The sequence below is a fragment of the Artibeus jamaicensis genome, unplaced genomic scaffold (genome assembly GCF_021234435.1).
Source record: "Artibeus jamaicensis isolate MK-2021 breed Jamaican fruit bat unplaced genomic scaffold, CSHL_Jam_final contig_3152, whole genome shotgun sequence".
NCBI classification, from domain to species: Eukaryota; Metazoa; Chordata; class Mammalia; order Chiroptera; family Phyllostomidae; genus Artibeus; species Artibeus jamaicensis.
The window spans coordinates 1,838,394-1,862,399 of record NW_026521729.1 but is presented as its reverse complement, the minus strand read 5'-3'; the positions used below and the strand labels follow the sequence as shown (position 1 = coordinate 1,862,399).

Genomic DNA, 24,006 nt, shown 5'->3' with positions numbered 1-24,006 from the left:
GGGCCTCTCGCCTCTTCCCGGCTTCTCCAGCCTGAGTAGGAATGACATCGATGACATCGGCTGCTACCGCCTTTCCAGGGCTCTCAGAGCTGCCACCAGCTTGGAGGAACTGGGGTGAGTTGCCTGTCCCTCCCCCAGACCCAGGACAACTTTGGTAGGGGGCGATGACCAGAGCAAGGGGCTTCTTAAAGACACTCTTCACGTATTAGTGACACTCGTCCCCTTCCCCCACTCCTACACTGTAACCCCAGACGTAGAACCTTGGAGACCCAAAGACAGAATGTGAGAGTGTTGGTTGCAGCAAGAGGGACTAAGGGCAGACATCAGGCAGAACAGCTTAAGAGTTTGGAGGCAACACCCAGCACAGTGTGAGGGGACTTTATCAGCATGAGCCAACGCCTTTCCCTAGACTTCAGCCTCTCCCTGGTCTGGGAAGGGGATGTGGACCAGACTAGACAGGTGGCAGGCTGATGGTTCCAGTCCTGCTGTCTTCTCTCCAAGCTTGAGCCACAACCAGATCGGAGACACGGGTGCCCAGCATATAGCTGCCCTCCTGCCCACGCTGCCTGAGCTCCGGAAGATAGAGTGAGTGGCCAGCTCTATGGACAGGGGCCCTCTGTGGACACCCCTGGTCTGGGGAGACCCTGGCTTTTGCCTCAGGCTGCCATTCCTCCCTTGACTTCAGTACCCAGCCTCTGACCCCCTCCAGGCTGTTCTGCCCCATCAGGCTGGGAGGGTGGGTGGTGGGGATGCTGTGTCCTAGGGCCCCAGCAGCTGTGAAGGGTGGGGAAAATGGGGGCCAAGGGCCCAACGTCTACCCCTTTCTCAGCCTCTCAGCGAATGGCATTGGCCCGACAGGGGGAGTGCAGTTGGCAGAGTCCCTCGCCCTTTGCGAGCACCTGGAGGAGCTGATGTGAGTGTCCCCACAGCCCAGCTGGCACAGGGCAAGGGTCTGGAGTGGGCCCCCCCGGTGCTCAACCTCTTCCCCTATTTCCCTCCAGGCTTGGCTGCAACCCCCTGGGGGACCTCACAGCCCTGCGGCTGGCCCGGCGGCTGCCCCAGCACCTGAGAGTCCTACAGTGAGTGTCCCCTCCCTGTGGTGTGTGCAGGGGCAGCTGGGCAGGGTTTCTCCTGAGCACTTAGGGGTCAAGGGGCCTGTCAGTTGAGCTGCCCTGGCTTTGGGCAAACAAGCGTGTTCTGGGGCTAGCTGCCCCCTCTCCCGCCTGCTGCTCCTGCCCTGCCTCTGGAGTCTGGGGCAGGGAGATCAGGAGCCACAGCCTAGTCCCGGCTCGGCCACCAGCCCCTGTGTGCCCATGGCCAAGGTCCTGCCCTCAGAGGAGTTGCAGTTTCTGCATCTGCAACATTACGATGATCCCATCTCTGAGAGGGAGCAAGTGAGCAAAGGGCGAGGCAGGAGGAAGGCACCAAGCAGCATGGCCGCAGCACTTTAACAGTTGGCGTCTCTGGTCTCATTGGAGCCCTCACAGCAGCCCTGTGGGGCCGGGGTTTCTAGCTGCTGCATTTCCAGGCAGCAGAACTGAAGGCTGGAGAGGTGCAGAAGGCTTACCTTACTAACACATGGAAGAGCCAGGCTGTGAACTTGGGATCTGACTCCCAAGCCAGGGCTCTTGTTCCCCAAGGGTGGATCAGGCCCCTGGTGGGTGGGGAGGAGGCTTGGCCATTACCCAGAGACCATCTAAGCCCTGGCAGTACAGCCTGAGACAAGGCTGTGAGTGGGGGAGCCAGCCCCCAACCCCCACATCTGATTCCCCAACACTCCTCTCACCCTCTCCCCTCTCCCCAGCCTGCAGTCCAGCCGTCTGGGCCCCGAGGGGGCGCTAAGCCTGGGCCAGGCCCTGGATGGGTGCCCACACTTGGAAGAGATCAGGTGAGTAGGAGCGGTGGAGCCTGGGGCGGGGGGCCCAAGATCGTTGGCGGGGGCTCTGCTCACAGGCATCTCTCTGCCCTGCAGCCTGGCAGAGAACAGCCTGGCCGGACAGGTGCCGCACCTCCATCGGGGGCTCCCGCTGCTCAGGCAGATCGAGTAAGCAGCCTCACGTCCACCCGGGGAGCTGGTGCTGAGGGTGGAGGGCCAGCCCTCCTCGACACTCACAGTGTGGGGACAGGGGGACTCGGGAGGAGCCCCGGCCTCAGACACCTCCCTCCTACCCTTTCCCCAGCCTGGTTTCCTGTGAGATCGACAACCAGGCTGCCAAGCCCCTCGCCGCTGGTTTCATGGTCTGCCCAGCACTGGAAGAGATCCTGTGAGTTCTGCAAGCTGCTGGCGTCTGCGGCTGGGCCATAGCCTGCTGCTCGGCCTGGAACCTGTCCCTGGCCCCAGGGCGCCTCCTCTTTCTAAGTGGGGAAGGTCGTTCTTGCAGAAGTCTCCTCTCAAGGAAGTTTGAACACTTGGGCTAAGAGAGAAGCTGGGCCAAGCCACACAGCATCTCACCTGTGTCCCCACCTGTGGAGTGGCAGGAGGGACATGGACCAGACAGTCTCTAAAAAGCCCTTTGCCCCTGACATTCCCTTTGGGAGGTGGCTGGATAGACTACCTCGCCTGGTTTGTGGAGCTTTGATTTACACAGCACCTGTAAGTTGTGAAGGATGGCTGAAGCCAGCAGGCCCCGACCTGCCCAGTGGCCTTGCCCCCAGCCCCTGCCCTTGGCAGTGAAAGGTGTTCCGTTCAACCTTGGGGCCTTGCTGCATGGCCTCATGGGTAAACTAGCCTGGGACCCTGACTACTATATACGAGGAAAACATTATTTCCTAAAGCACAGGGCACAGTGATTATAGAATTTTAGGTTTGCACCCTAAAGATTTTAATGCTTCTCATGACTTTACATCAATCAAAGAGGAAGTCTCCCATCAGTGCTAACTCTTCTTGAACACCAAACACCAGTGAGTCTCCCTTTTTAGCCAGCAGGGGGCAGCCACAGGCTCGGCAGTTTAGGGAGGACGCAGGTTCCAGCGAGAATAATGCTGTAGTTTGCCCTGTGCTTTTCCATGTAATCACCCTCTATTTCAGGTCCTCAACATGGGTTTTCTGTTGATAGTAGTGCTAAATGTTCCCTAAGATTCATTTCTTAAAGTTAAACAGGAGGGAAGGGAGAACCGATTTAAGGAAAAATGTGAAACAAATAATGATATGAGAGGTGTGTGGAGATGACAAAAGTCACAGTGGAGGCACACGCCTGACGCGTGATGACGTTGTTTCTGCAAACCGAGTGTTCCGAGCTCCCCGGGGACCCAGGCCCTACACTGTCAGGGTTCTTTAGGGGTGACCAGCTCGGCAACAGCTTGGGAGCCCCCTGTCCCCCTGAGTCTTCAGGGCACACACACACCCCATCGGGTACCTCTCTCGTACCTGTGGGTGCCACCCCCCACCGTTGGCCCCAGTCCTTTCCACCTGCTGCCTTGTCTTCACCCGTCCACCTCCCTGCCCCCCTCAGGCTGACCTCCTGCCCCTGCCCCGCAGGCTGTCCTGGAATCTGCTTGGGGATGAGGCAGCTGCCGAACTGGCCCGGGTCCTGCCTCGGATGGACCGGCTGAAGAGAGTGGAGTATGAGGGGCACCTTGTGGGAGGCTGGGAGAGGGCGGGGAGGGCCGCAGGGGGGCCTGCATCCTGGGGAAAGCCCAGAGGCCGCTGGATCGGGCCCCTGCCTTGCAGGAAGCCGTCCTTGACCAGAGTGCCACCCACCGTTCTCTCCAAGCTGCTGCCCAGCTTAGCTCCCCCTGGGTCCCAGCCTTCTGCTTTCCTGTTATACTAAGTGTTGGGTTCTCTGAGCGTCTTGGCCAAGGGAAGGGACCTCGGGAAGCCTCCCCCCAGCACATGTCTCATGCCGGTCTCTGTCTGTTCCCTCCTCTGCGGTGCATCGGCAAGCCTGGAGAAGAATCGGATCACGGCGTACGGAGCCGGGCTCCTGGCTGAAGGGCTGGCGCAGGGCTCTGGCATCCAAGTCATCCGGTAATGGGCTTGCAGGGACAGGAATGGGGGGATGGGAGACCTCACCGACCCTTACAAAGGGTGAGGGGACACCCTGTAGACAGAAGCAGGACCAGGGCTGGGGATTATCAATGGGACTTGGACGCCCCCACCAAGAATGTGGCCGCAGGCAGACCCGGGTCACACCCCAGCTCTGCCGTCTGCCAATTGTGTGACGCTGCATCAGTACCTGAACTTCACTGAGCCTCGACGTCCTCATCTATGAAATGGGGATAAGGAGAGACTTTCCCTCCGAGAGCTGCTGTGAGGACTAGATGGTTGTGTAAAGCGCTGCGTGCGGTCCCCGGCACGCGGGCAGCCCCTGCCATGGCAGCCTCCCCCAGAGGCGCCCAGGCGGCTGCACACTGCACGGGGCTTTGCGGCTGAGGCGCACGTTCACACGGTGGGCGGGCGAGGCTTCCAGTAGATAGCAGTGCTGTGTTTGTTCTGTGACAATGTCAGGCGATGGAAGTCAAGCATCTGTAGGAAGGGGAGCTTTTCCCTGTCTGGCACTGTGTCATGTGAGTGGGACCGGCTGGGTCACTGGCTGTCAGGGAAGGAGAGGGAGTGGAAGAAGTCAGGTGGGCGTGGGGAACACCGCCTCCGTAGGGCGGCCCTGCTGGTACCTCCGGGCACAGCTCCTCCCCTGGGGCCGAGGCCTTCCCGTCTGTAGACGAGGCTCATGGCAGAGAGGAGAGGATGAGCGCTGAGTGTCCGTGTCTCCGTCCTGCAGGCTCTGGAATAACCACATCCCACCTGACGCAGCCCAGCGTCTGCAGAGCCACGAGCCCAGGCTGGACTTTGCTTTCTTCCCCAACCAGCCGCAGGCTCCTCGGGGCTCTTGACGTGGCCACATCTCAAGACACTTAGAATCCGGCCAAGTGATGCCAACTCCCCCCGCCCCTCGGGACGGAGGGCTCGGAAGGAACCTCAGCTGGGTGTCCCTGCACCCAGCCCCAGGAGGGAGGGACACGTCTGTCCGGTTACAGTATTCAGGGAGGACCTTTCTGGGACACAGGAGCCTAGTACGGCCAATAGACCATCCTGCATCCCGGGGGACAGGCGTGGCCAATACAGACATGGGGCACGAGGAGGGTGTGCGTGACGTGACGCATGGCACAGAAGGTCACATGTGGCAGAGTCCCATGTGACATTACATGGAGCTTGCAGTGTGGCCTGCAGGTCAGTGTCACAAGTCCTAGCACCATACATGGCAGGACGTACCGGACCAATGTCCATGTCGTGTGACATGTGGCTGGCCAGAGGCTGGTCCAAGATCTAATTTATTACTTTTTTTAAACCAAGTGTGTGTGTACAGATTGCCTCTCCAGAGCAGCTAAGCCATAGAATGTCTTCCGGCCAGAAGTGGGATGGGGAAATGTCTGCACCCGGACCAGCCCAGTGGGCCAAGCTGGGGACTCAGCTGTGAGGCTTGTGGATGAGTCCCCTCCTGCCTCAAGCCTCAGTTTGCCCATCTGTAAACTGGTGACCCCCTCCCCTTACATGCTGGCCTATAAGGACTATGTATGATATGGGTCCAGGTCCAGGGGGAGCCAGCTCGGCCTGGGGAATGGATGGGCCCAGGCCGCCCTGTATACGAGACAAAGCTGGTGTAAGGGGCAAGGGGTGGGCACCGCCAAGATAGCCAGGTGAGACCATGGGGCACAGCCACTACCTCAGGGGACCCGGGAGAGCTCCCGGGGCTCGCGGCGTTGTTTTTACTTCCAGGAGGGCACAGGGGTGTCCCTGCCATGTACACTGTAAGTCAAGTGCGACCAATAAACATGTGGTTTCCCAGCCTCTGGTCTGAGTCTGGCGTGTCCCACTGAATCACCAATATTCGCTCCCTGCCCCGGGGCCCAGGGGGCAGAGCAGTGGAGCAGGGAGCAGGAGTCCAGAGATGGGGGTCAAGGCTGTGCTCTGTCCCTGTGTGGTCATGTGATCATGAGCAAGTCCTCTCCTCTGGACCTCACCTGCCCTGTAAGGATGTTCTAGAAGCTCACCGTGTTAGAAGACGTCTTTGTTTGGCCCCATTATATTTAAACTCTTTTTCTGAATTGCTATATTTAAAATTGAGGACTTTTACATAAAAATCCAGATTTTCAGGATCTTTCAGGACTAGCCTCTTAGGGGCTAGTCCAGCATTTCCACCTAAGGGTAACCTGCTGGACTAATACGACCGTGCCTTTTAGATGTGGCAGAGATCCCTCAGTTTTCTGTAGTCCCCACCACTCCCCAATATATCCCCATTTGCTGCTTGCCTTGCCCTTGCTAAAGACTAGAGACCTCTGGCTCAGGTTTCAACCAGCAGGTGGGGCATTAGAAACATGAGTTTGAAAAGTCAGATGGGCACAGAATGGACTATGACATGACCCCTTGCTGCCTGTTTTCGAAGCCAGGGGTTACTTCTGTACATGAGTTAGTAATAGTCCTCAGCCCTCAGGACTTTTAGAGGGGTCATGGAAGCAAGGTATGCAAAGTCCCTGGTATGAAGAGGTAGCTTACAAGCTACCCACTAGTCTCTCCCCCCCTAGGGTTCAATATCAGGTGAGATGGAGAGATGCTTGAAATGACGGGAGAACAGCACCCTCTCCTGGACACCTGCCTGTGGATCTCAGGGACACCTTCCTCCAAAGCTCTGGGGCATTGTGAAAAGTGGGCAAAAAAAAGTGCAGCTACAGCCGAGCACCACTAGAGTGCAGGCTGGCCCACTGGCAATTCCTGAGATCATTTCTTTTGCCTTTGGACACAGCTGGAAGTTAGGTGGTAATGATGCCAGCATTCCCACCTGGCCTAGGACCCTGGGCTGTCCCAGCCTGCTAATGGCTCACCTGGAAGGCTCAGCCTTGACCTTTGCCAGCCCACACGTTGTCCCTGATTCCCTGTGATGCGTGAGGACAAAGTCCTCTGGCCAAGTGCCAAGCACCCACACCAGTGCCGGGCCACCCTTACAGGGTCAGGGGCAAGGCACACCTGGTACCAAGTGAGACCATCAGCCTAGTCGAGGGAAACGAAATGAGCAGATAGAAGCTCCGTAAAGTTTACCTAGAGCCCAAAATTCTCTCTCCCCTTCCCAGGGAGATGAGAAATGATGCCCAGGTGACCGTGGGCCCTCAGTGTGCACCTTCATGCCAAGGGGGGTTGCGCCCCCTCCCCCTGTTCTTGCCCAAGACTGGAGAGTGAGTCCCTCAAAGCCTGACAGTGCTGTGTCCGGGCAGTCCCAGCCAAGGAAGGAACACAGCACCAACCAGAAGCCCTAGGCCAGGGGACGCGCACAGTCCACAGAGGTCAGGGTCGTTCTTTGAATCTGCTGCTTATTCATTTTCCTTTTCCCGTCTCCTTCTGTCCCCTCCTCTCTGCCTGCATTCCAAGCCCCAGGAAACTTTCAGCAGCTGCCCTGGAAAAACCACAGTACTGGCCGCGCTGCAGGGCTGGCTGGGCCGCCACAGGTTGGTGTGCGGTCATCTTGTCCACGTCACAAAGAAACTGCCACTCCTGCCACCTGCCCGCTTGGAGGTCTGGACAGTTTTTCTACACAACACCGACAGGGTCCAGTCCCATCAGGGAGCTCCCTGCTCCCTTCCTCCGCAAAGTGGGCTGTTCAAGTCCTCTCCCCAGGAATGGGGTCGGCCCGGGAAGTAGCCATGCCTATCTGCAAGGCTGGGATGAGCTCCTTTGGCTACTTTGTCGCTTGGCCTACGCCCTGTGGTTTTGCAGATGGAGTGCCCACCTTTCTGGAGGGGGTCACAGAACCTCTGCTCCCGTCCACACAGGCCTCATGTCCTCCCGAATGGCGTCCTCTGCCCTCCACCAAACACACGTACTTCTCACGCTATCAGAGAGTACTTACAGAAACTACGAGGTGCAGTGTGGACTCTTCTAGGGTTCTTGTTAACATGCAGATTCTGGCCCAGCAGGGCAGGCGCTGGGGTGGGGCCCTGGGACTCTGCATTTCTAAGAAGCTCCCAGCCATGTCTCTGCTGCTGGACCACACTTAACCTAGTGAGACTGGAGACCAGTGAGCGGATCTCAACCCTGACTTGCAGAGCTTTTGAAAATAACCTTTTTAAAAATAGAGTGTTTAGAAAGCTTCCTGGGCAATGCTGATGTGCAGCCAAGGATGGAGATTTGCCGCCTCCAGGGGGAGGCGCCTCCTGCTGGCTGGAAGAGGCAAGGCCTGGCCACCCTCCCTCCCCAGACGAGGACGACCACCCAGAGACCATCCCTAACCTGCCCAAAGGCGCCCAGCTAGTACGTGGTAGCGCCAGGAATCAAATCTGGGTCTTTGTGACCTTTACCCCCAATGCCCCCCAGCTCCCCCTGCCCGTTTTTACTGAGATATGATTGACGTGGGTCACTGTGTGAGTTTCAGGGGTACAGCAGGATCTGACTTCCATACTGTGAAATGACCGTCACAATCAGTTAACATCGTCTCATACGGGCACACACAAAAAAGGAGAACATTTCTTCCAGGAGATGAGAAGTCTTAGGATCTACTCTCTTCCCTTTCAAAGTTTTGAGACTCGTAATCCTCCCAGGTCCCTCCCCTGTATGCTAAGGGGGTGAGCAAAATGGGGCAAGGCACAAGGCCCTACTTTTTCCAGCTCAAAGATGGCCTTCCGGTTGGTTACAAAGATTCCACCCCCGGAGCAAGGAGGACAGGGGGATGTCAGGGTGGTCCAGGCTGGGGACCCAACCAGTTTGTGGGTCGGCGTGCTCCTGAGAGCAAGGTGCTGGGGAAGGTGGGAGCAAAGTGTGACCTTCCTGGCCCTGCTTCTGCCCCCAGCTTCACCCCTAAATGGGTAAGGCCAGGACTGAGGGTGGTGGCCTTAAGATAAAGCCAGACACACCCTTGGGACACAACAGAGCTTCCTGGAAAAGACCTTGCAGCAGCTGATTTGGTCCAGATCCTCCCAGAGTCAAGCTCAAAAAGTGCCCCCTCCCAAAGCTGGTCTTCCTCAAATCCCTCCCCCACCCCAGCCAGGCCATGCAGCACCCCGCTCCCACCCATGTCTCCCAGCCCTCAGAGCCGTAGCCCTTCCTCACCCTCAGCCCCCGGGCGCTGCCCCTTATTGCTCCTCCCGCACAAGCCCCAGCCCTGCCTGGCCGCCAAGAAGCCGGCCTCTGCCCCGAGGAGGAGCCTTCAAGACCACAGCACAGGCCAAGTGGGGTCCCCGACCCCACCCCCACCCATGGATGTCCAGAGCAAGGTGCGGGCTTGATGGAGGTGTCTGGGGCTGACTGGAGGGGCCGGGGTGGCCTGGGCACCTTGACCCTGGAAGAGGGGCTGCTGGCACTGGAGAGACTTGCCACCCTGGAACTCAAAAAACAGCGGTGATGACGCGGGAGCCTAGTGCCCTGCCACACCTGGTGCCGGGCTGGCCACACCAGTTGGGACCCCACTGGATTCCCACAGTTGTCCATGAAGGAGGCACTAAAGCTATCCTTTCCTGTTACGGAGGAGGAAGCTGCGGCCCAGAGGACTGTGTGTGGTCTCACCCAGGCAGGAACTGGAAGGGCTAAGATTCAAACCCTGGGCTGTGAGTCAGCAGCGCCTGAGGCTGGGCACTGGAGTCAGCAGAGCCGGCTCTAACAGGGGGTCCTTAAGGGGATGTTGCCATCACTGATCCGACTCCATATTAACCCTTGTGGCATCTTCCAAAATGGCCAGTGGGAAGGAAGGCAGTATCTCCCTTCCCACAGTGTGACAGGGACACTCCTGTCACCGAGCAGCGGCAGAGTCTCTGGAGTGGTGATGACAGCAGCAGTGACCATCTGTGACTTGCGAAGCTAGGTCCTTGGGCTTCCACCTGGCTCTCCTGGAACTCTCACAGCGGGGACCCAGCTGCCGGGCTTCGAGGAGGCCTGGGCCAAGGGAGCAGTCGCAGGTAGGCGTTCTGGCTGCCGGCAGGCACTGAGAGCCAGACACGTGTGAGAAAACCTTCCAGGCACCCCCAGCCCCTGTCATCGCCTGGCTGCAACTGTTTGCGACATCCCTGAGCAAGGGCCGAGCTGGCCCCCGGCACCAGGACAGTTAAGGTTTGGGGTGGTGTGTGAGCAATAACTAGATGGCCCTCCATCACCACCCCACCCACACCCCGGAGGCCAGTTGGCACCCAGTACATGGGCGGCACTCCTTCCAGTGTCTTTCATTCACGGGCACACTGAAGTGTGCAGGCAGCGCGGGTTATTCTGATCTGTTTGTCCAGACAGCCGGGGCTGTGGCAATAAATATCCAGGCGGCAGGTGCTGTACTTGAGCGCACACACAGGGGCCTATTTAGGGAAGTTCAGGCCGCCCGCGGGTGCAGGGAGATCTCTGCCAGGGTGAGGAAAGACTTCCCCCAATGTCCTGCAGGAGCAACCTCATGTTGAGGGCAGAGTGCAGAACCAGCTCATGGTGGGCACTCGGACCAAAGCCACAGACCCCTGGGCTCTCCCAGTCCCTGACTTTTTCTTGGCTTTGCAGAGATGTGATTCACATACTACAGCGTTCACCCCTCCAGAGGATACAAGTCCATTTTAGAACATTTTAAATCATCCCCCAAGAAACCCGGGACCAACAGCACTCATTCCCCATTCTCCCCTCCAGCCCCAGACAACCAGTCATCTGCCTTCTGTCTCTGTGAATTTGTCTGGTGTGGACATCTCACAGAAGTGGAATCACACGCTATGTGGGCTTTTGTGACCGGCTGCTGCCTTTCACTCAGCATGAGGTCTTCCAAGTCTACCCACTGTACGGCCCGCCCGAGGTGTGTCTGCCTGTTCGTCAGCCAAGGGACCCTTGAGTTGCTTCCACTTTTTGGCTATTCTAACTCACGCTGCAGTGGACCTTCAGGTCCAAGTCTTTGTGTAGACATGTTTCCATCTCTCTTGGGTAGACCCCCAGGAGTGGAACTGCTGTGAGCCCTGGCCTTTATACTCGGTCCCCTTGGCCAGGGCTCTTCTTGCCCCTGGGCAGGCCCGACTCGCTTATCCCTGGGTCTCTTAGAGGAAGGCTCCCTGAGCTGGGCCTTCTGGGCCACCCCACCTCCCACCTTTGCAGTTTTCATACAGTCCGATGACCGCCTGGGTCATGGTCTTACCCCTCCCGGCACTGTAGGAGGAGTGGGAGGGGTCGGGGAAGGTGAGCAACTTGAGGGGAGGGAGCCTGCTTGGGCTCACTATTGTGCATCTCAGTGCCTGGTCCTCCTGCTTCAGCACAAGGAGAGGAGAAAGGTTCTGGGGGCCAGGCAAGGCCCTGGAGGGAATGGGCTGGTGCGGGCCTAAGAACACCTACAGACTGGCTCGCCTCATAACTGGGCGGAGGGCTTTGAGGGCTTTGGGTGGAGGAAAGACAGGAGAGCTTGTAGAAAGGCAGGGTAGAGGGGGGACAGGCAGGCGGAGAACAAAGCTCAGAGCCCTGGGGCTCTTCAGTGGCCGCCCCTCTAAGGCAGCAAAGTGCCTGTGACTCAGATGTGAAGAGAGTCTGCAGTGTGAGTCTCCAGGTTAACCCACAACTGCCTGAAGTGCAAAACCCACAACCCAAGCACTGTGAGTTTGCCCTCCGAGCGCAGAGCCAAGGGCTTTGGACGTGGCCTTGTGGTCTTGGGACAGCTTCCTCCCCCACAATCTGGTCAAATGAGGCTCCGTTGCCTGGGACACTGAATTCGGGGAGAGGGGGGAGGGTAGACCACATACCCTCGAGGGGCCTACATCATGAACGCCCGGCTACAGCTACGGCTACAGCCGCATTGTTAAACTGATGCCTTTTCTAGGGTAAGGAGGCCTTCGAAGGAGGGGTTTTCAGCGCCCGGGCCTCAAGGACCAGCCTAATTGCCCTCTGGGTGACAAGCTCCAGGTGCTGTTCAAACTGTCTTTATCTTATTTGTCAGAGAAATATGTGTCATCTTCCCAGCCTCTGGTGGCAAGAAAATGACGAGCTCTTTTACGATAGATAAAAAGGGAGAGAGAAAAGAAAAGAGAGCACCGCGGTTCTAGCGCTGCCCAGTGCCGCCCAGAACCGAGCCGGGTGGTGAGTCCCCCCGAGGGCGCGGCGCGGAGCCCACAGGCCCTTGGGTCAAGGCCGCAGGCTACGCTCTGGGAACCCCGCAGGCCTGGGCTGAGGCCACCCCTCGGTTCCCGCGTCGGCGGCCCCGAGCTCACGGCGCTCAGCCCTCGGCCCTCGGAGGTGCCGGTGGCTCCGGCGACGCCGGCCTGGGCAGGGTGCGAACCAGCGACGCTCCGATTCTCGGAGTCCCAGCCCGGTACGACCCGACCCTCGGATTCCGGCCTCGAACATTCGGACCCCGCGGTGCCGAGAGCACTGAGTGCCAGGGCGCGCCCGCCGCGGGCGGGGAAAGGCGGGCAGCGGGCGGGACAGCGCCCCCGCCACGCCCGTTGGGAGCGCTCGCCCCTCCAGGAAGCGCGCGCCTCGCCTCCCCACTTCCCTCCCCGCACCCGCCCCTCCTCGGTCGGGGGGAGGAGCCCGAGCCGCCGCCGTCGCCCGCCTGCCTGGCCCCGGAGGAGGACCGGACCCTGAGCGGCTCGGAGCGCCCGCGAGCTGGCCCTGGCCGCGCGGACAGCGCCCTGAGCCCGTCCCGAGCCCGCGGGCCCGGCCGAGGAGGGGAGCGCCCGGGGATGCCCCGGCGGCCCGGAGCGCCGGCAGCCGCAGCCGCAGCCGCGCGGTGAAGGCGGCGGCGCCCCCGGGACCCGCGGTGAGTGGGGCCCGGGAGGGCCAGGGGCGGGCGGGGCGCCCTGGGGCGAGTGCTCAAGTTCAGCCTTGGGGCTTACCTTCTGGCGGTTTGGGAGGAAGCTTGGTTCCGCCTCGCGGGGCTGCGGCGCCCCAAGCCCCCGCCACCCGCGCTCACCCTGACTCCAGCGCTTGGGTGACTCAGCTCCGACCCAGCCACTCGGGGGCGCTCCGGCTTCACCCGGACTGCCGAGGGGTAGGGAGGGGTAGGGAGGGGCAGGGGGCGGGAGCTGGGTTGCGCCCTCGGGGGATCTCAGCCCAGCTATTTTAGGGGTCCCCTTACCTTCCCGGGGGACCTGCGGGCGTCCGGAGGGTGGGGTCCCCCCTACCGTTGCAGCTGCTGAAGACTCGAGGTCGGGCTGGCTTCTGACGCGCGCGGGCCCCTCTCCTCGTCCCATACCCGGTTCCCAAATGCCCAGCCCCAGGGAACTGCCCGCGAGCCAGCTCCTAGCCCCGGAAGGTGGAGCCAAAAGAGGGAGCGGAGCTTGCAGCTTACCAGAAGTCGGAGTGTGTTTGCAAACTAGTTTTTTCGCCAAAGCTGTCTGGCACCTGTCTGTTTGGGGGCGGGGAAGGGGTACAGGGAGAGAGAGAGAGAGAGCAACGCTCTTTCTTCCTTCCTGTCCCCCCTCCCCCCTTTTCTCACAGCGCTGCTTCTTTGCGTTGAGAGGGGTCTCGCCTCTTTTCTTCTCTTCCCATTCCACCCTGCGGCCTGCACCTCCCACCCCCTTCCACCAGCCATCCGTTGGGGAAGGGTCGCCTTCAAAGCAGGTTGTGCTTTGCCCTGGTCACAGGTGGCACCGGAGCCCAGGGCTGTGGTAGCCAGTTGGGGGTTCCTGTTGCCTGTGCCCCAGCCCTGTTTTGTATTGGGGGTAGTGACAAGGGTGAGGGATCTGGGAGAATCTGAGTGGCCCTTTGTTTGCTCGCCTAGGGATGTGGGCTGTCACCAGGGGGAGGGGGGGCTTTTTCTGTTTCTTGGAGCACCTACAGCTTCAGTAATGGGGGGAGGGGCCCAGTTGTCACCTTCCAGGCCAGCCCTGTTGGGGAGCTCTGGGAGTCCCGGGTCTGAGCACCCACCCAGCAGTGCCTGCCCCCCACCCAGGGCCTCCTCCCCTCTGAGCTCATCTATATTGCAGCATCTATAAAATGGGCTCATGGTCCCAGGCTCGTGCTGGGTGGCTGGGAGCAAACAGAGAGGAGAGACTTTGCTGCAATCCCACTGGCACAGAGCCCGGTGACCCGGTGAGCGCTGGCTCGGCCCCAGGTAGGCAGGCGACAGAGCTGGCAGAGTCAGGGGGGGGGGTGTCACCGAGGCAGCTTCTGCACAGAAAGAACACGCGGCAAAGAGTGTTGTCACATGGGTTCTCCTCGACCTCTGCCACTTCCTGTCCGTGTCCCTGTCGCCCCTGGGGCTCGGGCGCTTCTCCATCTTTGCAGCGAAGCAAAGCCTGGCACAGTGCAGTTTACAGGGCTGCCGGGGGGCGGAACAGGGGGCACGCGGGCCCGATGTCCTGCAAAGTGGGGTGCAGGTCATGAACAGCAAATGGGATGTCTGGTGGTGTTTCACGGGACCTTCCTCCCCGGAGCCATGAGAGTTAAAATCTCAGGGCCATAAAAGGGTGGGGGCAGAGCCTGGTTCTTTGCCCATAAAGTGGTAAGAACGATACTCTCAGCCTCTATCACGTTCTAGGTGGTCGTGAGGATTCAATCTGAGGGCGAGCCAATGCCGTGACCGGTCCGTGATAAGGGCTCAGCGACCCGTAACCTCTGGTGCCGGCATTCATGGGAACATCCGTGTCCCTGGGGTGACTGCATCAGGATCCCATCTGGGATTTCTTCAGGCCGGCCCGCCCCTCCCTCTCCCGCCTCCTCCCTGGGGATCCCCATATGGGACGTGTGGGCTGTTCCAGGGGCAGAGTCCAGAGTGGGAAGATGCTGCCCACCCAGGAGATCTGGGGGGATGGCAGTTCCGGTGGGTGGCCCCCCTGTCCCCTCCTTGGGCTGGCCTCTCAGGGCTCCAAGCAGTGACGGACAACAGAAGAGCATTCTCCAAGAATTCCCTCACTCCCGTCAGAACAGGGACATGTGCCACAGGAAGGGTCCCCTACTGGGAAGCCCCCAGGGTCCCCTCTGCCTGCTGGAGGTCTCCCTACCAGACGATAGGGGAGACTTCACCTCCCACCTTGACGGGCCGCTGAGTTGGGACACTCATTTCAAGGGTCCAGCCGCCTCCCCTTTGGAGAAGATGGCCTCAGACAAAGGGAGGGGTCCCCTGCAGGGTGCCCGGCCCCCTGCAGGACACTGGGTGGGAAGCCCCTGCACCCTGGGATCCTGGTGGGCAGTAAGTACAGAAGGCAGTGACCTTGTCCCAATCCTACCGGCCCCATCCCAGCCCAGAAGGGAGAGTACAGGGTCCCGACGGGTGTGGTGGCTTCTTCCTGCTGCTCCACCAAGCCGGAAGATGGAGTCAGGGGTCGAGGTGCCTCCTGGCCCTCCGCCCGATGTCCTGCCCCCTCCCTGGGCCGCCCAGCCTCCACGCCCTGGTGGAGTCGAGTGTGTCGGCCTGTCCACACCCTCCTCCTCCAGGGTCCCAGATGAGACTCGCCGCCCAACCCTCAGTCCCCACCCGTCGACGTGCTTAATTTTTGCTGGCGCATTAGCCACCCGCTGCAGTCATCTTATTTGTTCTTCTGGGCGTCAGCGTGTCTTCTGTCCTCCTGCCCGAGGAGCGTCAGCTGCACGAGTGGGCGGGGACAGTGTCCGTCTGGTCCCTGGCTCTGTCCTGCTCCGAGGCAGGCGCTCAGCAAATGTAAGCTCAGGGACTGGCTCCGCCCCTCCCGTTAAATGGGTCCGGGAGGTTGTGTGATGGATGGTGGCAGAATCATGGATTCGTCCTTTTGGGTCTCTGGTGCTAGGGGAGCATCAGAGGGCAGGGGATTCGCCAGTGGAGAAGGACAAGTGTGGCCTGGGGGACCGGGAAAGGCGCGTGTCTGGAAGAAGGTGGGATCCGCCTGGCACTAAAGGACTCAGGGCTGGGGGTGGCGGAGGTGGTGGCTGCTGCCCTGGGTGGGGTGTCCCCCACTGTCATTGCCTGCCTACCCAGCGGACGGAGGTGTCCTGCAGAGAATCGCCCATTCACCATGTGATCCAGTCTCTTAACTCCTCAGAGCATAGATTCTTCAACTAGAAAGCGGGGCTCTCTGGGCCAGGGGCTCCCCCCGCCACCGCCGCCGCCGCTGTTCTCGTGGGGCTCTGAGCTCGGGGGCTATGAGAGGGCTCGTACAGGGAAGAGGGCCGTACCAGGCCGTCATGGCTCCCCTTCCATCTGCGGCTCTGGGTCCCCGCCTTCCAGGAAGGCTTCCCTCACGGTGCAGTCCCCGGTTATCACTCATCGAATAGTCGAGCAGCTTCTCTGGGCTCGGGACTGCATGGAGGGTGAAGCCGAGGAGCCCTGAGTGGAGTGGGGGACAAGGAGAGACAACCAAATGACCAAGAGGCAGGAAAACTTCAGGTGGGGGTGGATGCCACGAAGAGAACAAAGCAGGTGAAGTGGCTCTGATGGGACAGCCTCCTGAGGAGGAGACGGTGACGTTCACGCCGCGATGCTCCTCTGTGGCCTTGCCGTCTCCTCCACAGCTGCATGTCAGCCCGCCCGGTGCCCGGCAGCGGGTAGGAACAGATGATGAGTGAGGGAGGAGAGACTCGGGTAAGGACACAGCCCGTGCAAAGGCCCTGAGGTGGGAACATGCCTAGTGATCCCAGGACCCCGTTCTCCCCACAACCCATCTCTGTCTCCTTCAGAGGCTCGTGTGTCTCGTGAGGATCTGGGGGCATCTGGCCTGTCCCTGTGCCCTGGCCTTCCGTCCCAATCACACAAAAGACAATGTCGTTCAACGCCCCCTCCCGCTGGGCCTCAGTGATCTTTCTGAGTCACCTCCCTGTGGCCGAGGGGGGCGGGAGCAGTGTGTCAGTTTCCCAGGGCTGCTGAGACCAAGTGTCACCAACCTTTGGTTTAAAACAGCAGATCCAGAGGCCAGAAGTCCAGGTTCAGGGTGCTGGCAGGGCCACATTCCCTCTAAAGCCTTGAGGGAAAGGCTCTTGCCTGCGTCTTCTGGTCACCACAGACGTCCCTTACCCTGTGGCAGCGTCACTCCAGTCCCTGCCTCCTTCCGGTGGCTGTCGGCCCTCTCTGTCTTCACACTGTCCTTCCATAAGGACACCAGTCGTGCTGGATTGAGGGCCACCCTACTCCAGGTGACTGCATCTTCACCGGTTACATCTGCAGCTCCCGTGTTTCCAAATAGCATCCCGTTCTGAGGCCCTGGGGGCTAGGGCTTCAATGTATCTTTTTTGGGGGACACAACTGAGCCCCTAACAGGCAGAGGACATCACCTCTCTGTGCCTCAGTTCCCCAAGCTGTGACTGGGGGCCATACAAAAGGGGCCCGCGTGCCGGGTTGCAGGGAGACGGAAATGGAGCGAGGGACACAAACCTCCAGGCAGGGCCAGGCACACGGGAGGCATCCTGGGCGCCGCGGCCAGGAGCTGAAGATCGCATGGTGACGTCCTCGGCTGGAAGGACTTGCCCTGCAGAACCTGCATTCCTGGGTGTGGGCCTCTGCCTGGATGAGAGGGGGTGGTGGGTGCCTCCTCAGGGGAGCAGGGTGGGAGGTGGCCAGCTCACGGCCCGGGGCCATTAACAAAAGGTGGGGAGACCCCATCTGCAGGGGGGTGTGAGCTTAGGGGACCATGGCGGGAACCCAGGGGGCACTTAGGCACTGGGAGGGTCCAGAGGACTTTCAGGACTTATTAGCCCAGAGATATTGGGCAGGAGCCTGGGGCTGGGAGCCAGAGCAGCCAAGGGAAGACTGAGGGACATCTGTAAAGTCCCCAAGGCTGGAAGGGCCCAAGCCCTTGATTGGCAGGGAAACTGGGGAGCAGAGAGGAGAAGGGGCTTACGGGGGCTCACACAGAGCTGGGAGCCCCTGTGCCCTAGTCTTCCCCATGCAAGTCCCCTGGGCAGGTGTGGGCACCACAGGGTAGGGCCCCAGGGCTGTGTCCCAGCCCCTAAGGCTGCCCCATAGCCCTCCTTTGGATGAAGCCAGGTTGGAACAACTTCAGCCCGTGGTCATTGTCGCCATGCTGTGCACCCTCCATTACTCTGGTCCGCCCTCTGAGCCTGGCCAGACCCACCCCAGGGTCCCCGAAGTACCTACCGGCTCCCAGAGTACCTCCACACCCAGCCCCATGGTGCTTCTTGGGAAGCCAGAGGGCAGGGCATGGCCAGTGTGCCGCTTTGCCAGTGGGAGCCGAGGCCAGAAGTGAGGCCCTGGCAGAAGCAGGATAGAACCCAGGGAGCCCCCTCCCCCAGGGGGGCCTGGTGACCAGAAGGGGGCCATGGGGAAGAGCCTCCCTCTGGGTGTGGTCTGATGGAAGCGGGTGGCGGGGCTTGGGGGCATCTGGGTCCACCCCTGCTGTAGCCTCCTCGCCCTGCTGTCTGCATCTATATTTATCCCCATAATGGCCTGGCTGCCTGTCGGGAGTGCAGTGTCTTCCGAGCCTCGACTAAGGTGGAGAAGTGATTTGTGTTGAGATGCCACCCCCTACCTGGATGAGAGCCTCAGCCTGTTGGCCGCGCACTGCCTGGCAGGAGCCGGCAGCAGCAAGTGTGCAGGGAGGGCCAGGGAGGGCCCAGGGAGCTGGAGCATCTCGGGCTCCACCCCCTGCCCCAGGCTGCAAAGAACCAGGGCTGTGGGGGGCCTTGGTGATGGGCTGTGGTCGGAGTTGGTCCCTGGCTGGAAGGCGGGGCCAGATAAATGTTAAAACCTTTCAGCTCAAGAGATTCCAAGAACCTGTGATTATTCCAAAGTCTCCGAATTCCCAAACGCTGGGGTTTTTCTCTCCTTGGGCCTTTTCCCTTCACACTCCCTCCCTTTCCAAAAACAGGGGTCCCGTTCTCTGCCTCTCTGTGCTGGGAACAAGGGAGATGAAAGTAAGATTTGGTCTCATCTTTTTGTAAAAAAATATTTTTTAAAATTTTTTTTTTAGAGAGGGCGAGAACTTTAATCGTTTGCCTCTCATATGCACCCTGACCGGGGACTGAGCCTGCAACCCAGGCGTGTGCCCTGACTGGGAATTGAACTGGTGACCTTTCGTTTTTCAGGACAACCCCCAACCAGCTGAGCCACACGGGTCAGGGGTCAGGGCTTGTCAGTCCCCTCTTCAAGCTCAAGGGTGGGTGACTTTCCCTAAGCCAGCTGTTACAGTTTGGTGACCGTGTAAACAACTGGGGCTCCGGAGGGGCTTTGTAGTCCCTGCGTTTGTTTTTAAGATTTCATCAAAGCAGGACTTACCACACGGAGCAGGTTCCCCACAGGTGCAGCTCACTGACGCTTCACAGAACAAGCACGTCCGTGTTAGCAGCACCCAGGCCGAGAAGCAGAGCCGTGCCCCCAGCGGGTCTTCTAGGAGCTGACGGTCGCTGTGATGGCTGATTTCGTGCGTCAGCTGGGCTAGGTGATGGTAACCAGTTGTTTGGTTAAACACCAGTCTGGTGTTGCTGTGCAGGTATCTTTTAGATGAGATTAACGTTTAAATCAGTAGACTTTTGGCCCTGACCTGATAAGCTGAGACTGCGTGTTCGATCCCTGATCAGGGCACATGCAAGAAGCAACCAGTGAGGGTGTAAATAAGTGGAACAACACATCAATGTTTCTCTCTCTCAAATCAATAAAAAAAAAAGCAGTAGGCTTTTATTAAAACAGATTACCCTCCATTATGTGGGTGGGTCCCATCCTGTCATTTGAAGGCCTTACAAGCAAAGACGAAGGTGTCTCCAAGAAGAAGGGATTCAACACAGAAACCTCGCCCAGTGTCCAGGCGGCCCGGCCTGCCCTGAAGATTTCAGGGTCAAGACCGAGATATTGACTGTCACCTGCATTTCCAGCCTTCTGCTTTGCCCCAGAGACGTGGAACTTGCCGGGCCCCCAGTCACGAGAACCAGTTCCTTAAAAAAACCTCTCTCTGAGCACTTGCAGACAGTCCGTGGCTGCTGTTTACCCTGGAAGGCCCTGGCTAGTACAGTTGCCATTTGTCTTCCGGGATGATCTCCTCTGGGAAATGGTGGGGGAGATGACTCAGGTCTGGGCTCATTCAGGGCGTTCCAACCCCGCAGGCCCAGGAAACAGCCTTGGGGCCAGGGGCCCAGCGTCTGCTTAGCCGAGGGTTTGGGTTAGCAGACAGCCGCTGTCTAGGGCCAAAGTTGCGCATGGAGCCTGCAGGTCTGTGTGTACTTTGGAGCCCATGGCAGGGTCGCCGGGAGGCTTGTCCACACACAGGCTGGCATGTGCCGCTCCGGGGACTCTGGCTGAGCAGGTCTGGTGGGGGGCCGGGGCGGGGGTGGCCACATTTCTAACAAGCTCCCAGGAGAGGCTGAGGCTGCCCATCTGGGAGCCACCTCTGGAGCCGGGGGAGCCTAGGGTCACCCCGGAGCCCCTGCTGTGGGTGATGAGCCCCACAGAGCAGGGTTTGCAGAAGAGGACCCAGAGGCCCGAAGCATCCTGGAGGCCGTGGCCCAGGAATGTAGCGCCTTGGAGTGTGGTCGTGGGTCTGGGTCTGTCACTCCCTCCCTGGCCCCCTGTCCAGCACCTCCATCTCCCTGAGAAGGGGAGCCTGGAGCCACCGATTTCAACCAGCTTAAACTCTTTGTCCCCTTTACACAAACCGTAAAACTTTGCACATCTCCGAGGATTTGGCCTGTGCAGCCGGAACAGAGGGAGCGAGGGGGAAGGTGGCCTGAGGTGGGGTCAGGCCAGGCAGGGCCCTGGGCTGGTGCCTGGCTGGGCACACAGCTGAGGACACTGCCGGCTGCAACCTGGAGGTGGGATAGGCAGCAGTAGTGGGATATTGGCGGGGGGGGGGGGGGGGGAGGAAAGAGAAGTCAAGGCTGATGGGTTCTTAGGTTTCTGGCTAAATCAGAATATCCTAGACCTGGGGTTCAGGGCCAGCATCTCTGAACCTGCCCTGCCTAAGTGACAAGATATCTTATAAGCTGGGACCCTGGACCCTGGCAAGGCCGAAGCCCCTGTGTCTTGTTCACTGCCATTCATTGCTGGGTGCCCGGGAGTGTTTGTTGAATGAATGAACAGTGAATGAAGAGAATCCCCAAGCTCCACCCTTCTCCTTGCCTCAGTTAACCCAGCTGTAAAAGAGGCTACAAGTTTCGCTTCCCTCCCCTCCAGCCCCTTCCCTGTGGGTCTGGTCTCCCCAGAAGGCCTGTGTGCATCCGGACCATCTGCAAGCGGGCCCCGGCTCCCGTGCCCGTCTCCAGCCCGAAACCTCAAATTAGCTGCGGGGTGGGCGCTGCACCCAGGAGCCTTCTCATCTTGCCCAGATGCCATGGCAGGCCCATCCCTCCCTTAATGACACCTTGCCAGCCTGCCCTGTTTGCTGGAGTCGGAGGGGAGGGGGCCCGGCCCAGCCGGAGCTGTGGTTTCTTTTTCCATTGCGTCAGGCCGCAGGGTCCGGCCCGCCCACCCGCTCGGTGCTGGGCCGGCACAGAGGGGCCCATTCCGACCAGGCCCGCCCCAACTCTGGACACCATGTGCTCCCCATTTCGGGGATCCAGAGGCTTCCGGCCCGAGGGTGAGTTGGGGCTGGGGGACCTGCCCTGAGCTGGGAGGAGCGCCCCTTCCCTGCCCACCCACCGCTCACTGTAGTTGGGGCCTGTGAGCCGGCCCAGGTGGAGTGGCAGTCTGCTGTGAGCAGCCCAGCGCAGCCCGACCTCCCTGGCCCTCCGGCCCACACCCTCCGCCAGGCCCCAGCCAGGGATGGGTGGGGGGACAGCGCAGGGACCCAGGCAAGTGCTGATGGCAACTTGGACCAGGGGAGAGTGGGGGGCAGGGAGAAGTGGCCTGGAGTGTTCACATGAGAGCACGCCTTTGCATCTGTGGTCTGGGGACGTGTGTATGGGTGCAAGTGACCATACTTGTGTACATGCATAAGGAAGTATATGAACCTGAGTGTGTGTACCTGACCATGAAAGCAGACCCATCCTGCTTGGCAGCAGGGGGCACATCCCAGGTGGCATGAGGGGGCCGTGAGGTGGAGAGGAGGTGGGTGAGCTGCATCCACCCTATCAGTGATGACGGGAGATGCAGGAGTGTAGACAGGGTGAACCAAGAAAAACTGGTAACCTTGGGGGCTCTGAGGCCCCCTTTGCCTAGGCTCCCTTTGGCCCGGCTGGCTCCCCAGCTGTCCCCACTATGCTCAGCAGCAACCCCCTGCCCGCCCCCAGCCTGGCAGAAAGCTGTGCATCAATCACCCTGGGAGTCCAGAGACGCCATTCACACCCTGCCTCTGCTGTTTCCTGGCCGTGGCACCTGGGACAGGTGACTTCTACTCCCTCGGCCTCAGTTTCCTCATTTGCAAAATGGGGGCGACTGTCATGCCCCACCCCACCTCTGGGTGGCTGTGAGCATAAGCAGGCATTCTCTCAGCCACACGGCAAGATGTCCATTTCGGACACTGCTGTCCCCAACCCTCCTGAGGGTCACATTCACTCTGCCCCAACTTGGCACAGCCACCCAGCTGCTCTCAGTGAGACGGAGGCCGCTCTCAAGCCCTTCCATGGAAACTCATTTTTACGTGACAATAATAAATTCTGCAGGCAAATTGCAGTGCTGCCCTGCTGCCCTGCTGCTCTGGGCTCCTGTGATTATAATGAGGTTTTAGGGACAGACGGCAGGAGGGAGGGGCTGAGCACCAGCTTCATCACTGTCCAGATCCCCTCCTCGCCAGGCATGCCCTGAGCTGCTGTCTGGAGGGGCGAGGGGCCTCTGGTGCCAGCCCCACACTTACTTGCAGACTGGGGTCGTGACTTCTCTGGGAGAGGCTGGCACTCAGGGAGTGGCCAGTGGCCAGGCTTGGAGGGAGGGAGAGGGGGCCCGGCACAGCACGGCCACGGTGGCTTAGTCCTCCTGGCCTGGATGCCAGCCGCCTTCCTACTGGCCTCCCTGCTGCTTCTGTTTAGCCTGACAACCCACTCTCTCGGCCAGACGGGACAGTCTGAGCTAAGCCTGGACAGTCCTTTTGCTGTAGGAGCCCAGCCCTGGCACGGTGCTCAGGACCTAGAGATGCTCAGTACACTCTCCATAGTAATGAATGTGCCGGGGTGTCCCCCGGTGCAGAATGGGGCCATGATAGTGGCGGATAAGGATTGGAGACCGCGCAGGTGACATGCTCAGTTCGCAGTCAGGGCTCTCGGGAGCACAGTAACTTGGATTCACCACCGTCCAAAGAGAACACCCTTCCCTCAGTTACCCACTCAACGGTGAGGGGACAATATATTAGTCGAGGAGGTGGGACCTGGCCTTTGTAACTGTTTGGGGATGGACTCGTCCACCTGGTGATGGGCTCACTCAACATGGGCCGGTGGAAATAAGAAGATCTGGTCACAGGAGTCTCTCAGATGGGCAGATGGCTCACGGGCAGATGAGCAAACTAAGGCGGAGAGAGCCGGCGCCGCCGCCCTGTGCAGCAAGATGGGTTTCTCCGCACTTGGTCCAAATGAACACTTGGAGGAAACCAGAGCTGCTTAAAGTAAGCGATGCCGGTGATTAGCCTTGACAGGGTCCGGTACAGGGAATTTGGGGAGGCTATGTACCCATGAAAGGGAAAACTCTATGTTGAGGATAAGGACCAAATTCAGGCAGGGTCTGAGCAAAATAGAGGGTTTATCATTCACTGATTTTTACAGTCATGCTTCTTTTTATTCAACTATATCCTGAGTGCCTCCTATGTACCAGTTACATGCTTAGGGCAGGGATACAGGATGAACAAGACAGACAATGAAAAAGGTGAAGTTTTGGATAAGTTGCCAGCAGTGAGCTTCCTAGTGGCCAAAGCAATGAGGGAAACTTGAATAATTATAAGCTCCAGTGTGGCCATAAGACGCTAGCATGTTAACTGCTGAGGAGAAGCCCAGGTTTTCCCGGCAAAATGAAGGTCAGGGACACCCATGTCCACTGTGATTTGTTGCTGGTCTGACTGGGGCAACTTTGACCTGTGTGTAGCTCACAGGTAAAGATGGACCAAAGCAGAGAATCACTTCAAAGACAAACTAAACACATGGACCAGAGCCTCCTCGTGTCTGCATTTCCTGCCTTCTCCTTTCTCCAGTCTTTTTGCCCTTGTAATTCCCCGCTCCCCCAGCCCCCTCCGTCCCATCTTTCCTCCCTCTACCCACATCCCGAAGGTGAGATGGTGCGGCATATGACTGCCCCCTCTCTCTGACCT

The 24,006-nt window shown here is 59.6% G+C and overlaps 3 protein-coding genes across 9 annotated transcripts in view; all 3 read left to right on the top strand.

The window, feature by feature from the left end:
- NLRC5 (NLR family CARD domain containing 5) overlaps nucleotides 1–5,782 on the top strand; it is a 76,018-nt gene extending 70,236 nt beyond the window's left edge. For 5 of the 6 annotated variants that reach the window (XM_053663189.1, XM_053663187.1, XM_053663191.1 and 2 more), the window contains 10 exons: nucleotides 31–114; nucleotides 502–585; nucleotides 830–913; nucleotides 1,002–1,079; nucleotides 1,805–1,888; nucleotides 1,973–2,044; nucleotides 2,181–2,264; nucleotides 3,479–3,562; nucleotides 3,884–3,967; nucleotides 4,719–5,782. In XM_053663189.1, the coding sequence (XP_053519164.1) occupies nucleotides 31–114; nucleotides 502–585; nucleotides 830–913; nucleotides 1,002–1,079; nucleotides 1,805–1,888; nucleotides 1,973–2,044; nucleotides 2,181–2,264; nucleotides 3,479–3,562; nucleotides 3,884–3,967; nucleotides 4,719–4,830 (850 nt within the window). In that variant the 3' untranslated portion in view covers nucleotides 4,831–5,782. Of the gene's footprint in view, nucleotides 1–30; nucleotides 115–501; nucleotides 586–829; nucleotides 914–1,001; nucleotides 1,080–1,804; nucleotides 1,889–1,972; nucleotides 2,045–2,180; nucleotides 2,265–3,478; nucleotides 3,563–3,883; nucleotides 3,968–4,718 lie in introns of those variants that run through there. The other variant, XR_008391169.1, reaches the window with a different exon arrangement.
- Nucleotides 5,783–12,431: 6,649 nt separating this feature from the next.
- CPNE2 (copine 2) overlaps nucleotides 12,432–24,006 on the top strand; it is a 38,871-nt gene continuing 27,296 nt past the window's right edge. Inside the window, exon 1 of one of the 2 annotated variants that reach the window (XM_053663212.1) lies at nucleotides 12,432–12,680. The gene's annotated coding sequence lies outside the window, so the exon portion shown is untranslated. Of the gene's footprint in view, nucleotides 12,681–22,021; nucleotides 22,101–24,006 lie in introns of those variants that run through there. The other variant, XM_053663213.1, reaches the window with a different exon arrangement.
- LOC128627078 (uncharacterized) lies at nucleotides 12,967–15,701 on the top strand. The gene is made up of 2 exons (XM_053663214.1): nucleotides 12,967–13,976; nucleotides 14,403–15,701. Exon 2 carries the CDS (start codon nucleotides 14,673–14,675, stop codon nucleotides 15,576–15,578), a length of 906 nt encoding a protein of 301 aa, XP_053519189.1. The 5' UTR covers nucleotides 12,967–13,976; nucleotides 14,403–14,672; the 3' UTR covers nucleotides 15,579–15,701.